The sequence below is a fragment of the Meira miltonrushii genome, assembly GCF_003144205.1.
Source record: "Meira miltonrushii strain MCA 3882 unplaced genomic scaffold FA14scaffold_3, whole genome shotgun sequence".
NCBI classification, from domain to species: Eukaryota; Fungi; Basidiomycota; class Exobasidiomycetes; order Exobasidiales; family Brachybasidiaceae; genus Meira; species Meira miltonrushii.
The window spans coordinates 1,818,831-1,832,694 of NW_020289945.1; the positions used below are offsets into that span (position 1 = coordinate 1,818,831).

The 13,864-nt window shown below is 44.8% G+C and overlaps 7 protein-coding genes across 7 annotated transcripts; 4 read left to right on the top strand and 3 right to left on the bottom strand.

The window, feature by feature from the left end:
* The first annotated feature begins 61 nt into the window (after positions 1–61).
* On the top strand, positions 62–1,121 carry FA14DRAFT_161536 (S-adenosyl-L-methionine-dependent methyltransferase). The gene has a single exon (XM_025499166.1). The coding sequence runs from the start codon at positions 82–84 to the stop codon at positions 1,033–1,035; it is 954 nt and encodes a 317-aa protein (XP_025354213.1). The 5' UTR covers positions 62–81; the 3' UTR covers positions 1,036–1,121.
* Positions 1,092–4,667, bottom strand: FA14DRAFT_147994 (ARM repeat-containing protein; the record flags this gene model as incomplete). Its single annotated transcript, XM_025497361.1, has 2 exons — positions 1,092–1,456; positions 1,514–4,667. The coding sequence occupies 2 exons, from the start codon at positions 4,665–4,667 to the stop codon at positions 1,251–1,253; spliced, it is 3,360 nt and encodes a 1,119-aa protein (XP_025354214.1). The 3' UTR covers positions 1,092–1,250.
* Positions 4,668–5,475: 808 nt separating this feature from the next.
* FA14DRAFT_147997 (uncharacterized protein) lies at positions 5,476–6,815 on the top strand. Its single transcript, XM_025497362.1, has 2 exons — positions 5,476–5,674; positions 5,755–6,815. Exons 1-2 carry the CDS (start codon positions 5,636–5,638, stop codon positions 6,352–6,354), a joined length of 639 nt encoding a protein of 212 aa, XP_025354215.1. The 5' UTR covers positions 5,476–5,635; the 3' UTR covers positions 6,355–6,815.
* Positions 6,604–8,085, bottom strand: FA14DRAFT_124644 (uncharacterized protein; the record flags this gene model as incomplete). The annotated part of the gene is made up of 1 exon (XM_025496656.1): positions 6,604–8,085. A coding segment is annotated over one exon (1,482 nt), but the record flags the coding sequence as incomplete, so codon positions are not given.
* An 879-nt stretch (positions 8,086–8,964) lies between these two features.
* Positions 8,965–11,356, top strand: FA14DRAFT_191027 (uncharacterized protein). Its single transcript, XM_025501838.1, has one exon. It carries the CDS (start codon positions 9,109–9,111, stop codon positions 11,305–11,307), a length of 2,199 nt encoding a protein of 732 aa, XP_025354217.1. The 5' UTR covers positions 8,965–9,108; the 3' UTR covers positions 11,308–11,356.
* Positions 11,357–11,405: 49 nt separating this feature from the next.
* FA14DRAFT_66280 (uncharacterized protein) lies at positions 11,406–12,711 on the top strand. Its single transcript, XM_025502666.1, has one exon. It carries the CDS (start codon positions 11,554–11,556, stop codon positions 12,658–12,660), a length of 1,107 nt encoding a protein of 368 aa, XP_025354218.1. The 5' UTR covers positions 11,406–11,553; the 3' UTR covers positions 12,661–12,711.
* FA14DRAFT_66277 (uncharacterized protein) lies at positions 12,712–13,842 on the bottom strand. The gene has a single exon (XM_025502665.1). The coding sequence runs from the start codon at positions 13,741–13,743 to the stop codon at positions 12,763–12,765; it is 981 nt and encodes a 326-aa protein (XP_025354219.1). The 5' UTR covers positions 13,744–13,842; the 3' UTR covers positions 12,712–12,762.
* Between the last annotated feature and the right edge of the window lie 22 nt (positions 13,843–13,864).

Sequence of the window (13,864 nt, forward strand, 5' to 3'; positions counted from 1 at the left end):
CTTAAAGTATAAATTTTTGATGAATCTGAGTTTAGCGTTTAAACTTTTTTTGTTCTCATCATACCAATATACCCAATCAACATGAGCAGGCCAGAACATATTGCACCACCAGAAATCTTTTATGGCGATGATGAAGCCAGAAAATACTCTTCCAATTCTCGTGTTCAGCACATTCAAGCTCAAATGACAGAGCGGGCGTTGGAATTATTGGTGTTGCCGGAATGGAAAGTGGAACATGGTGCACTCTTGTTGGATATTGGATGTGGAAGTGGATTAAGCGGAGAAGTATTAACCGAAGCAGGACATCAATGGATCGGATATGATATCGCTCCAAGTATGTTGGAAGTGGCGCTGGAACGTGAAGTTGAAGGAGATTTGCTACTCGCCGATGCAGGACATGGATGTCCATTCAGACCTGGTTCTTTTGATGGTGCGATTAGCATATCAGCATTACAATGGCTTTTGAACGCAGACACAAAAGCTTCTTCACCTATCGCACGTCTTCAACGATTCTTTGAAATGCTACATCAATGTTTATCACATGGTGCTCGAGCTGCATTGCAATTTTATCCGGAAAATGATGCTCAAGTGGAATTGTGTATGCGTGCTGCCACAAGGGCAGGTTTCGGTGGTGGATTGGTGGTAGATTATCCAAACAGTAGAAAAGCAAGAAAATGCTTTTTGGTTTTATGGATTGGGGGAACGATGAGAATACCGGCAGGATTGATGAATGAACAAGAAATGGCAGCATTAAATTCACAACAAGAACAAGTTAAACAGGAATTACCCCGTGGCTTGGTTGCTGAACATGAGGATCCCAATGCAGCCGCTGTTGGACAAGTGAAGTTTGAGGGACGCCGTGGGCAAGCAAACAGCAAGCACAGAGGAGGCAAAGCAAGTAAGAAAGCCCGAGCGGCCGAAAAGGGTACCCGTGATTGGATCTTGCGTAAAAAGCAATTATATCGATCTCGCGGAAAAGAAGACGTTCCAACAGATTCCAAATTTACAGGCAGAAAGCGCAAGAATGCCTTTTAGCCTTTGTTTTGTACAGTGTCATTCTAGCATTATTGTATTTCTACACATTCTCTCTTATTCAACAATTCAATTATCTATTAGCTAAATTCAATTTTGAGGTTATCGTACATTGATTGTGAGAAGTGCAAGTATTCTTGAAGTGTATACGAGCATGGGTATTTTTCGAAATCTTGTACTCTATAAAGTTTTCTGCAAACCATTCTATTCTTTCTTTTTCATTGATTAAGATCTTTTTGGAATATTTCCATCACCAAACTATCCATGCTAGCAAGGCTGTTTTGAAATACTGCTCCACCATGCCCTTGTGCTCTTCGCATAGCATCAGAAATGCACGTTGTCAATTTGACCGTATTGACCGGGTCTAAGCGATTCAACTCTGTCAATCGTGCTCTTCCAGGTGAAGTTTCTTGCAACCAATCATCTCCATCATCAATACCTTCCAAGCCAGGAATGGATAAAGCAGGCGAAGGCGATCTACGCAAAAGATCTGGCGCTTGAGAGAATGAGCGGGTCAGAGTTGGTGATGAAGGAGGCGCATTCGGTAAGACTGGAGCGCCAATATCTTCTGAAGAGCCAGCATCTTGTCTCATATCACCCATAATATCCATCCAAATTCCAATCATGGCAGGTAAAACGGTAAATAATTCGGGTTCCCTTTGCGGATCTGCATTGCTCAAAAGGGCAGCCAAGCCCAAACAAGTGATCTTTCGTTTACGTGAAGAAGCCATATTTTCCACTCTTGCACACCATTCTTCTGCCATTGGCTTTACCACTGTATTGCCTATGTTGGCTGTTGTGCCTTCAAGTCGACCTGCTGCCGAGCGAACAAGTTCCATAAAGATTGATGTGTTGTCCATGATGAAAGCAAGTCTGGCAAGCAGGGCTACAAAGTATCCTTTGACCACTGTAGCATCTTCTACCTTTAACAGTGAGCCTAACAACGTATAAAACAAACCGCTTCGATCCAAGAGAGTTGCCCATGCCATCGTATCAACGCCTTGTGCATGCAATGCTTGTACGATTATATCCAAAGATGATATCGGATGAAGGATGAGTGGACTTTGGGGATCGCCAACCACTTTTGCAAAACTTTCAAATAGACCAGCTCCGTACTTGGCAATCACTGCTTCTGCTGCCATCAAAGTTGACTCTTGCGCTACTCTGCAAGCCTCCGGGCAGTAATCTGGCTGATCCAGCAAGGAAGGCAAGATGTCCAAAAGTCGAAAGAGCGAATCGGTCATTTGGGAAGACGAGCGCAATGTACGAATCCATAGTTCCAATGCATCTTTGCCTAACATGGAAATGTTATCTTGCATCAAGCTTTGACGGACAATGACCTCAACGATGCCATGTAGAGATGTTCCTGCACCTTGCGATCCATGCGGAATGAGCTCAACGCTACGTACCAGCTTACTGACAAAAACAATAATGCTTGGTCGTGCTTTACATTCAGGATCATCCAAAGTCCACAATTGCGGAACAAGGGTGGCCAATTGTTGCAAATGTTGAGCAATTCGTGCGCCAAGCCTTTCGATCAAAATACTCATTGCGTTTGTACACGTCTTGATGCTATCCATCTCGTGCAATTCAGAACCTGCAGCCAAGGTTGCCAATCTGGATAAACTTGCATCGATATAAGGTTGGAAGGCGTCCGAATCGAATTCCAATGCATCTGCCATGGCGGACAGCGATCTTGCGGCTGCTAAGCGTACTGCAGCATCTGTTTTACCAGGCACATCCTGCAATAGGCTCACAAGCAAGTCATAGATCACTGGTCGATGAGTGGATATTACGTGTTCTGACCATTCCCAGATAAGCCAAGCGATCCGTCTACGAATGATGATCCATGAAGAAGAGTCGGAGAAGGTCAAGGAGGCTTCACCTACAAGTCGTGTTACGATCGCCTCGGATATGTATTCGTCTGAGTGTGGATAAAGTTCACGTCCAACAGCAGCATAGATTGCATCCCTGCGTAAGATGCCTTGAAGAGACATATCCGGTCCGCCTTGGCCCAAATTCTCGAACTTCTGCCAAAGCAATTCACTTACGAACCTGCTGTCCCTAGAAGGAGCTGCTTTGGCCAAAACCATCAGTGCCCTTTCCGCTGCTGGACGTACATCTGTATTGTATGTCTCGGCTTCCTCTGCAATACTCCAATCTTCTGCATCGGCTTCCCATATCTGCAAATCATCCGTGCTTAGCAACATTAGCTTTTCCACCAGAATGTCAACCATATTGGAGATCATATTTTCGTCCTTGAACGTCGCTGGTAGAGTATCCGTTTTTCTCCAATCTTCCATGCTGGTTTTGAGCAAAGTGAGCGCTTGCACTAGTAGCTTGGTAGGATGCTGCTGAAAGAGTGCTACATCTCCGCTTACGTCGGATTTGCTCGTTGTCGTGAGCTCTTCTGGCGATGCTTCGATTGCCTGCTGCCAATACCACAGCACAACTTCGTCCCATCCTTGCCAGGTAACCGCTTTGCTACGTTCACGTCCTGCCAGTCCAGAATACAACTTTCCAAAAGACAAAAGATGTTTCTGTAGTCCTGTCAAGATTGCCTGATGATCTGAAGAAAGACTTTGTTGATTTTGTTGCTGTTGTACGAATTGAATGAACGTCCATCGAACATCGCGAATGAATTGAAGCATTCCAGGCGTGATTTTGAACAATTCTCGAGCGTAATTTGGTCGATTGTCGGCATATGTTTGTGCATTCTTTGAGAGTGTGCCAGCATCGGCAATGGCTAGATGACTGACCGATTTCAAAAGCAAGTGTGATGTTCGTATTCTCATAGACAGATTGGGTGACTGCGACCATCTCGAAAGTCCTTCTGGAGACTGCAGCATGTCGTTTGTCGGTAAAGTTTCTGTGAAGTATTGTTGAAACATGGGCACCAAAGTGGGCAAAAGCTGTTGTGATAGCTCAGTCATTCGGATTTTGCCTGCTAAGATGCGAACAGTATTTAGCTCTTTCAATGTTCTTGCGCATACATCAGCTGCTCTCAAAAGAGTGAGTCGATCCACTTCTGCTTCTTGGGTTGAGTTTGTGATCCTCCCATGTGCTTCAATCATCGCCGTCTGAAGGCTGTCAAACAGTGTAGGCCACGAGTTGGGAAAGTCGTTTCGAGCGATCCTAGCAATCGAGACGCTAGCTTGTAAAGCAACTCCTCGATCAGGCTCATCCAAACATCGAAATAGGGCTTGTCGTAGTTGAGATTTCACATCTTGTGAGATTGTAATGGTGACCCTATTCATCACACGACTACGCCAATATTTATCGATTCCATTCTTGAAGCGAATGGTTGCGACTGTACGAATTGCACTCCATCGTTTAGCAACATCTTCGGCGGTGATTGGGCCATTGAAATTGGTCATGGAACCCCTTTCCCTTTCAAGCAGGCCTGGCTCCAGCGGATTATTCCTCTCGAAGGCTATATCCAAGAGTCTAAGCCATAATGAGCTATGCGTTTCCAGATCACTCAAATGTTCTGAAGCACTTGCTAAAACAGATGGATCCGGAGAAGTTGCTTGAAATAAGATTTGAAGTAGAGATTCAATCGTTGGCTCAGGTACTTGACCTTGTCTTTTCAGAGCTGAAGGGTTTGGTACGATTGTTGGCCCTGATTGCGCCATGATCGGCAAATTTATTGAATGATGAGCAGGAGCTCCTTCGAAGATTGACTGTTCCCTAGAAACCTTCTCTTTTTTTCCGTTCTAGGTGTTGTATAGATTGTGTCAGAGATGCATTGAATGAATGTGTCGGGGTAGGATAGGCTAGGATGATAGTCTGTGATGGGAGAGGTAGCTGCGCAAATTGGTGTTTGTAAAGAGAGAGGATGAATAATCAAATGATCGATTCTTAAGTCATGTGTGAAATGCATGTTTGACAAGTGAAGAAGCGCTTTTTCTCTAAGAGCAACACACACACACACACGCGTGGTACCGCTTATTCGACGGCCTGGCCGCCGATTTGTTTTTTTCTCCTGCATAAAAGGGACTTGGAAAGTGTTGGACTTTTGTCGTGTTTCTCCACCGCTTGAACGGCATGCAAAGAACACCGACGACCTTTTCGCCTTTTTTACCGGGTGCTAAGAACAAGTCGGCTTATGGTCAAGAAGGAGATTCGGGAGGAACAGAGGCTGAGCAGTCATAGTGCACAGTGAAGTTACATCACTTTCATTTACTCTCCATTGATATTGCTATAGCCTATAACATCAATAGATCTGATTCATATGATAATGAACTCAAGAGCCTTTCTGAATAGTGTAGAATGCTGAATGATTACAGCCATAGCTGTCTTTTGCGCGCTGGGCTGGGTACTACAAACAGCATACGCAGCTTTGCGCTGAATTGAACTTTTCTCAGCGGGCGTCAGGCGCAGTACAAATACGATTTTCATCAACTTTAGGCGGCGTAGTGCCTATTGAATCTTAACAATAGAAAAGCAACAGCAGCAGCAGCTGGCTTTTGCGAATTTGTTGAGAAGTTATGAATTAAGAAGTTAAGCAGGCTTTGTATGCTATCTCTCTTGACAATCACAAACACCACCTTCTGATATACACCTTTTCACCCACTTTCACCACACTACAATACACATCAATATGGCAGACACAGAAAAGCGGGATGTTCTATCCGAACCTGTGAGTGGCGTACGAAAGAGGAAGTTGCACATCATCTAGATGACGAATACTGACAATTGAATCATCCTTATCCTTACCAGGGAGCTGAAGCAGAGGCTGACCCACACTTCGAACCAGTGATCAAACTTGAACAACAAGTCGAAACAAAAACACACGAAGAAGATGAAGAAGTTTCATTCAAAATGCGTGCAAAATTGTTCCGATTCGATAAAGAAGCAAAAGAATGGAAAGAACGTGGAACAGGAGACGTACGTCTTTTACAACATAAATCTCATGGAAAAGTTCGATTGGTTATGAGACGTGATAAAACACTCAAAGTATGCGCAAATCATTACATTACCTCTGATATGAAATTGGCCCCAAACGTTGGCTCTGATCGTTCTTGGGTTTACAATGTGGCAGCAGACGTTACCGATGGAGAAGTAAGTGCTGAAACACTTGCAATCCGTTTTGCCAACTCAGACAACGCAAACGAATTCAAGAAATCATTCGAAGAAGCACAAACAAAGAATGCTTCTGCCAAAGGTGGCGCAGTAGCAGAGACTGAAGCTCCTCCTACTTCCGGAGGTGCAACCGAAGACGCTGCAGAAAAGAAGGAAGAGAGCAAAACAGAGACAAAGGAAGAGGAGAAGAAAGCAGATGATGAAAAGAAAGAAGAATCAAAAGAAGAGTCAAAGTAGATTGTTCAATGGCAACCTGCTCGAGATGATATGCCCTGTATATAGTCATTCTATCTGTATGTGGACTCACTGGAGATCGTCCCCAAAACAGGCTTGACGATACAGATAGAGTTGTCATATCTTTCTCTAGATACCATATAGCAATTGATCATGTTCTTCAGCTGCATATAGGGAAAAAGCAAAACACAAATGCATACATTGATAAAGAAAAGATAGAGATACTTATACAGAAAATGAGAAGCTAGGGCATTAGATTCTGGTAATATCGACTCGTGTGCGATCATACAATGCATTTTGCCATCTTGTACCCTCCGTATCGGCTTCTGAGTCTTGCTGGATGACGTTTTGCAAATCTTGTTTAGGCATAGGCTTGACTTGCAAACAAGCAAACGAACCTTTTCCGTCATTATTGCCTTTTGCCGTCAAACCTGGATTGACAACCACGGTTCCGTCGACGATCTTGGCAAAAGGCGTCAAAATGCTGGGCAACAACAAAACATCTGGCGTAACGTCTGTGAATTGGGCTAAATGAGCATGAGAAACATCCAAAGGTAAATCTGTTGCGGTCGAAGCAGGAAAGAGTGGGTAAAAATGACGTGAATGCAATACATGACGAATTGAACGTGCCATTGCATCTCGTGTTCTTGTTGGTGTACTGCCGTCATTCTTTTCTCCGTCTACCGTTACGTTGAATACCAATTCATCCGAACGTAAATCGCGCAAGACGTCCGCCGTTGAAATACCAAAGATCACCTCGTTAATGCTGAACATGCATGGATTTGGCAAACATTTGACACGCTTGTGAATGCCAAGCATTGTCTTATCAAACATCGGTTGGGGCCAAGCAGCATGAGGATGAACGATGTCCCGAGTGCTGGGTAATAAGATGGCCGTTGTACGAGCAGAAGAATCGCAAAGACGGCGTAATCTAGATCCGATGTGATTCTCAAACAATTCTTGTGGCAATTGCGTAAGATTGGGATCAAGAAGCGAGTTGTGATTGACGGGCAGGAAAGGACCCATAAACAATGCCACGTCTGGCTTGCGTTGTTCGATTTGGTCCAAAAGTCTGTGCCACGGTGTGAAGTTTAGGTCGTTATCCAGCGTAAAGGGACCTGATGCCACAAATATGCTCATCGGCTCGCCCTTCAACTTTCCAGCAGCGTGTTGATGCTCAAGCAAATCCACCACTTCCGTTTCTGGCAACGGAAGCGAGGGTGGCATCAAGATCTCTTCAACGAGAAAAGCATCTCCTCCTCCATTTCGTCCTTTGAAACCGGCGATCAAACCAGGGAATAAGGCAAGTTGACCACCAGTCGTACTTGGATGAGGAATGCCCTGTCCGTCAGATGTAGGCAAAGCTCGAACTTTGACATTGTTGGGTAAATGCATTGGAGTTCGGCTTGCTCCGCCAACTCTGCGGGACACTTCCACTACCAGTCCATCGGACAGTTTGGGTTGTTTGGGTTTTCCGTTCACGATCTTTGCTTCGTTCTGTACCACTGGTGCAATCCTTCCAACAATGTATACACTCTCTTGCGATGAGCTTGCAGGGTCAACCAAATCTTCATCTTTGATTCCATACGTGGACAAGATTGTTTCCGTCATCTTTTCAATCGCATCGTCTAACGCATTCCCTTTCATTCCCGGTCTCTCAAACATGTATCTATAGTTCCATGCTTTTGGATTTGTTCCAATTGCAAGTGATACGCGACTTTGGTTGGACGAATTCAACGTCGAAGATGCTGGAATATGAGGATTTAATGTTTCAATGATTTGTTCAGATCCTTGTGTGGTTGGTGTGCCATTGCTGAAAGGGTCGCCGGACGTGGAAGACGCAACAGGTGCTGGTCTGACGGGCGTGATTGGTGCTTGTGGACTGACACCAAATAGAGAACCTAAGCCTGCCTTTGACTTATTTGTTGCAGGTGTAGAAGTTGTGGCATTACTTGATGTTCCACTTTTTGTACGAAGTTTGGATTCCCATTCCTTCTGAATGCTTTGTCTTAGCTGTTCGACAACATCTTGACCAATACTATCTCTCCTTTCTGCTACGAGGATTGCCTCTGTTTTGTAGAATAGATCATCTGCTGTTAGGCTAGAAGCATACAATCGCAATATTGAAACCAATGATTCTAGAGCGGGGCTGGATTCACTTAGAAGTCTAGAAGGGAACACTTGTAGGATCGCATTTCGGAGAGATTCGTCATCCTGTGCTGTCCGTCTGACTGGAGTATTTGATGATGCTGAAGCTGCCATCATCTTTGGCAGAATATAGGTGTGATGAAGGAGAGAATGAAAAGGTAACCGATATCAAGTCAGTGTAAGTGTTGGTCTTTCTACAATCACCCAGCCAGTGAAGTGAAATTTACACGCTTTTGGTTTGAATACGTGATAGGAACGCGTTGAAAATCAATAGCGCGTTTAAAGGTTGTGTTACATTTTTGAGGAAATGGTGTTACTCGCGACGCGAAAATGTAATTAAAGCGCGATTCATTACCGTAAAATGCTTAATTTGTATTCAAAAGAAGCGGGAACGCTGCAGCAGTATTACAAAACTATATGAAAGTGTTGGATTTGAATCCGAGTCTGTCCTACAACACGCCTTCACCTCTCCTCCTCATCCCTCACTCCTCAAGTCGTCACCTCATTCGTCGATATCGTACATAGCAACATACATATCGCCTATCGTACTAACTTATCGCTTTTAAGACAACATTCATCTGACGCGTTTGGTTTCTCTCCCTCATCATCATGACTGACGCGTTTATGGAAGAGAGGACCCCTTTGGTCGCGATCAGAAGTGCAAATGTGAATAGAGATGGAAGTCAACTCACCTCTTCAGGTCTTTCGCCGACAAAGCCAGTCAAATCTGTCAATCAAGTCTTGCCACGCGCTCGTTTATCATTCGATAGCAACGCTTCTTTGTCAATTCAAGATGACAAGATCGGTTTAATTCCAATTGCAAGAACAAGTATGCCACCCCCAAATGCTGCCAATCACGATCATGTGATCTATTGTCGCAAATCTATCGCTTTATTATTGGGTCGTGCTCGTGCTGTTGGTCAAGATGAAGAAGATGAAGCCTTACAGTCTCAAGAAACACGCGATGCCGTTGGTGGTATTCCGGCCATCCGGATCGCATTGCCAAACACTGCTAGACATGTTTCGCGTGATCATTGTATCATCTACCATACTCCTTTCGGTGGATCATCGTGGGCCGTTAAGATTCTTGGACAGAATGGCTTGATCGTGGACGGGAAACGTCATCGAGCTGGAAGTATTCTACGCGTAAGAAGTGGACAAACGTTGATCGATTTCTTTGGAGGCGTTCGTGCTCTATTTCTCGGGGATGGTCATTCTACTAAGCAATCAAATGTACATGCAAATGCTAAAGTGCAAGATGGTCGGAGTCCAAGCAAAAAGCTTGCCACCGCTCGTGTTTCATTGGGACAAAAGGGTGATGAATTACGCAATGCAGCCGCTCAAGTTGTGAGCGGACAAAAGAATGGCGGCGAAAGTAGAAAGTACATTGGAAATGTACAAAAGCGTCCTGCCGGGGCCCCATTGAGTCCGCCAACATCATCACCTGCACCATTCGATGCATCCTCTTCTCCTTCTTTGGCTAGATCGGTGTTCGGAAAGCGTCAAAGCTTGTTACCTTCTTCTTCGCCCAACAATGCAAATGAAGAAATTGAAGAAGACAATGAGGATGAAGAGGAAGACGAGGAAATGCTCAATTCGCCTCGTGCTACCTCTCCTACCTTGCAGCGTCGTGCTAACAAATCAAGCGCAGATGATAGTGGCGTATTGATGTGCGAAATTGATGATAATCAACAAGGCATAAGTACACCTATCGAAAGCGAAGATGAAGCAAGTCAAGCTTTACAAGCAACTTCCAAACAATCTGCAAAGATGCACAAACGGACGATCAGTCTCGCAAATAAACCCAAGTCATCAAGATCACCTAATGGCACGCCTCAACGTACTATCCGTGATCCCAAGAAGGTCAAATTTAACAAGGATAGTCGATCAGGAACACCTACAGCAACACCTGCCTCAACAAATAAAACCGCTGCCACTCTGCATCCAGCACGAATGCAGGCAATCCAAACTCACTTTAGAGCACTTGTGGGAATATTGGCAGAAAGTTATGATTTGCAAGGATTATTAGCAGGCGCGATTGTTTTCCATAGAACGGCTACAATCAGTGCAACTGAAGCTGTTCGATCTGTGTTGAGTTCCAACCCAGGTCTGATGCGTGGAGAAGTTGGACCGGACGGAGGAGAAAATGTGAAAGTGGAAAGAGGAAGTATTTTATCAGGGTGGACGTACGATAATTTGATCGAGAACAAGTTGATCAAAACGGAAGAAGCTGATAAAGAACGTGTAGAGATTTGGCAAAGGAAAGCATGGCGTGAACGATTGGAAGATTGTTTGATGGAAGGAGAATGTTTTGGTATCATTCAACGTGCAGGAAAGGATGCAAGTGGAAATCCTTTGGAATGCTGGTATTATTATGATAAAGAGCTTGATCCTGACAGTCAAAGGGCAGCCAATTTGGGTGCTTTTGTTAAACCAATGCGAGCTGCATTAAAGACACATAAGCCAATCTTTTGGCGAAAGTCTGCTTATGGAACGACTTCGGATGATGTGAAAGCATTGCAAATGCAAGAAGGACAACAGCAACAATTGACAGCAGCCGCTTCAAATCTGATTGGAGGTGCAAGTGAATCACAATGGGGATCTTCTGGAAGTACTTTGAATTCGGCACTTTTGACTTCTCAACAACCTAACAAGAATGAGCAAAAAGCTGCAGACAATGCTCGTCAACAATCTGTCAAAAGAGTATGGGAAGAAACTCAGTTTGAGGAGAACGAACAGACGTGGGATAAAGAAGGTGATTTAGATTTTGAAGTCAGCAATGGTCGTCGTATTAAACGTAAAAAGTAGTCTATCGAATCATGTTTGCTATCTTATCATATCATTACAACTCAATTGCAATTTATTTTATGCTAAAAATAAGACACGGAATTGATCTCCGCGGTGTTAGCTGCTCAAATTCTTGGCACTTTAGCTCCACTAATTTACAGTGTGTATGCGTGTAAGCACGAGTGGCTTCGAGAAGACGTGTGACATCTTCAGAGTAAACCTCCTTTTCTACTTCCATCAGCACAGACACGCAAAGCGCTGGCCACCATGGCAGGCTATGCTCCTCCATCAATTCCTCCTCCTGGTGCGAATGGAGCAGGACCTTCATCTCAATTATCACATTATGCACCAACAACGACACCTGTGCCCGGACAGCCATTGCTAAGGAATGGAATGATGTTGGTCTATCCTCATGGCTGGAGAGGATGTCCAAAATGTCACGATACAGGATACAAATACAACGATCCTACTCATCCTTGCAGGAAATGCTGGCAAAGCTATGGTCAAACGTTCAATCCACTTTTGATCAGTTCATCTTCCTTGCAAGGTGCAAAAGTTTTGCAGAAACCGTTACCTATCATGCAAGGAAATATGCCAGGCCAATTTCCGCCTCCAGGAAGGTTGGAGACGCATCCTTCTTCTAGCTTCGCAGGTTACCCAGGAGCAATGTCTCCACAGCCAACAGGAACGAACCCTTTCCTACAACCTCAACAGACGGGCAATCCATTCACCCCACAATCAACAGGCGGCAGCAATCCCTTTTCTCCACAGCATACAGGCGGATCATTGATTCACCCTCATCCAACTGGGAATGCTTCTTACAACGCCCCTTCTCATCCTCCTCCCAATCTCCCGCCACGTCAAGAGCAGCCACATGATGACAGACCGCAAGCATCACGAGAGGATGATATTAATGAAGATGGAGAAGCGCCTCCGGCATACGAATTGGCAGTAGCCGCTGGACCTGATGGAGTTTTACCACCTCAAAGGTCCGAAGAACAACAGCAACAAAGGCCTAACAATAACACTGCACAACAATCTCAGCAATATGCACCGCCTTCTCATCAACCACCACCACCGCAAGGACATTATCCGCAACATGGACCCCATCCCGGTCAAGGCTTCTTTTCTCCTCCGCCTACACATCAGGGTGGTCCTTGGGGAGGTCATCCACATGGCGGTCATCATCGACCTATGCTTGTTCCTTACGGACACATTCCGCCGCCCAATGCATTGGTATTACGACCTGGTGATCCACGACTAGGAGGGCAGCTGTGCTATAAATGTGGCGGAGAAGGCGTTCGCGAGAGCTTTTGGTTTGGCGATAGGGAGACATGCTATGTTTGTGGAGGAACGGGAAGAGTCGGACGATAATGATGCCAAATAATCTGATGATGGTCAGATTTTGTAAATTACATATATAATACACATTGGTCTATTGTACAATAACATAGTGGGATCACACTACCACAATATTCACGCCTGCTGCTTTTTCCGTTTCTTGATCGGCCTTTCTGTCTTTTCACGTTCTATCCGTTCACGACAGTCAGAACAATACCATGTCTGTGGTAAAGGCTTGGATAGACCAACGCAAGACAGATGGAACCATTCATAGGGACAATCATCTGAATCACACCCAATCATCTCGCCAAACGAAACACGTTGACAGTGACAGTAAACCCGATCATCTTTCTCCTCGTTTCCAATACCCAGCTCTCCTTCCACATCAGCCTCCGATTCGGGTTTCGTGACGATAGAAAGTCCGCTATGTTTCATCTTCTTGTGTGGAGCAGTGCCACCCAAACCGTTCGAGCCATTTCCTGCACCGTTTCCGGATAGTGCATTGTATGCATTGCCGGATAAGGGACTTGGAGATGGAAGACCGCGATCGGTGGACGACTGTCGTCCTTTTGTGACGGGCGTACCAGAAAATCTTCGCTTGACGCCACTTGGTGCCGAGAGATCCAAGCTGGCTTCTACTGAAGGACTGCGTAAAGCCCCAAGGACGGCGTTCGAGATTGTGTTGGTAGAGGGTATTTGTGATTGTGATGAAAGTGTTGCACTTAGAGCATTTTCCGCTTGAGAGACCATAACGGGCGAGACTTTTGCGATTTCCACTTCTAGTCTTTTTGTATGAGCATTTATATTCCTCCATAAATCCCTGCTCAACACCTCCTTTTGTGCACTCCACTCATCTGCTCTGGCGTAATCTGCTTTTATTTTCTCCGATAATTTCTCCACTTTTATTTTGTCGCTTTCATTCAATGTGGCATCCTTCTTTGCCAACGTATCTCTCAATTGTCCTTCACGAGCTGCCAATTTGGGTAATAATTCTTGTATTTTTGCATCTTTATGTTCAATCTCTTTGATTATATGTTGTACTTCTTGTGGTACATTGTCCAATGAAGAAATGAATTCACTTGCTAGCTGAGCAATCTCACTAGCATCTGTGATCATTTTGAATGGTAGGAGTACTTGATTGACGTGCTGTTAAAGGCAACGCCCACAAGTCCTCACTGGTGGTGACGATGGTGGTCGGAAATGAGAGTACGAAACATGAAACGCGCTCCCCATATTT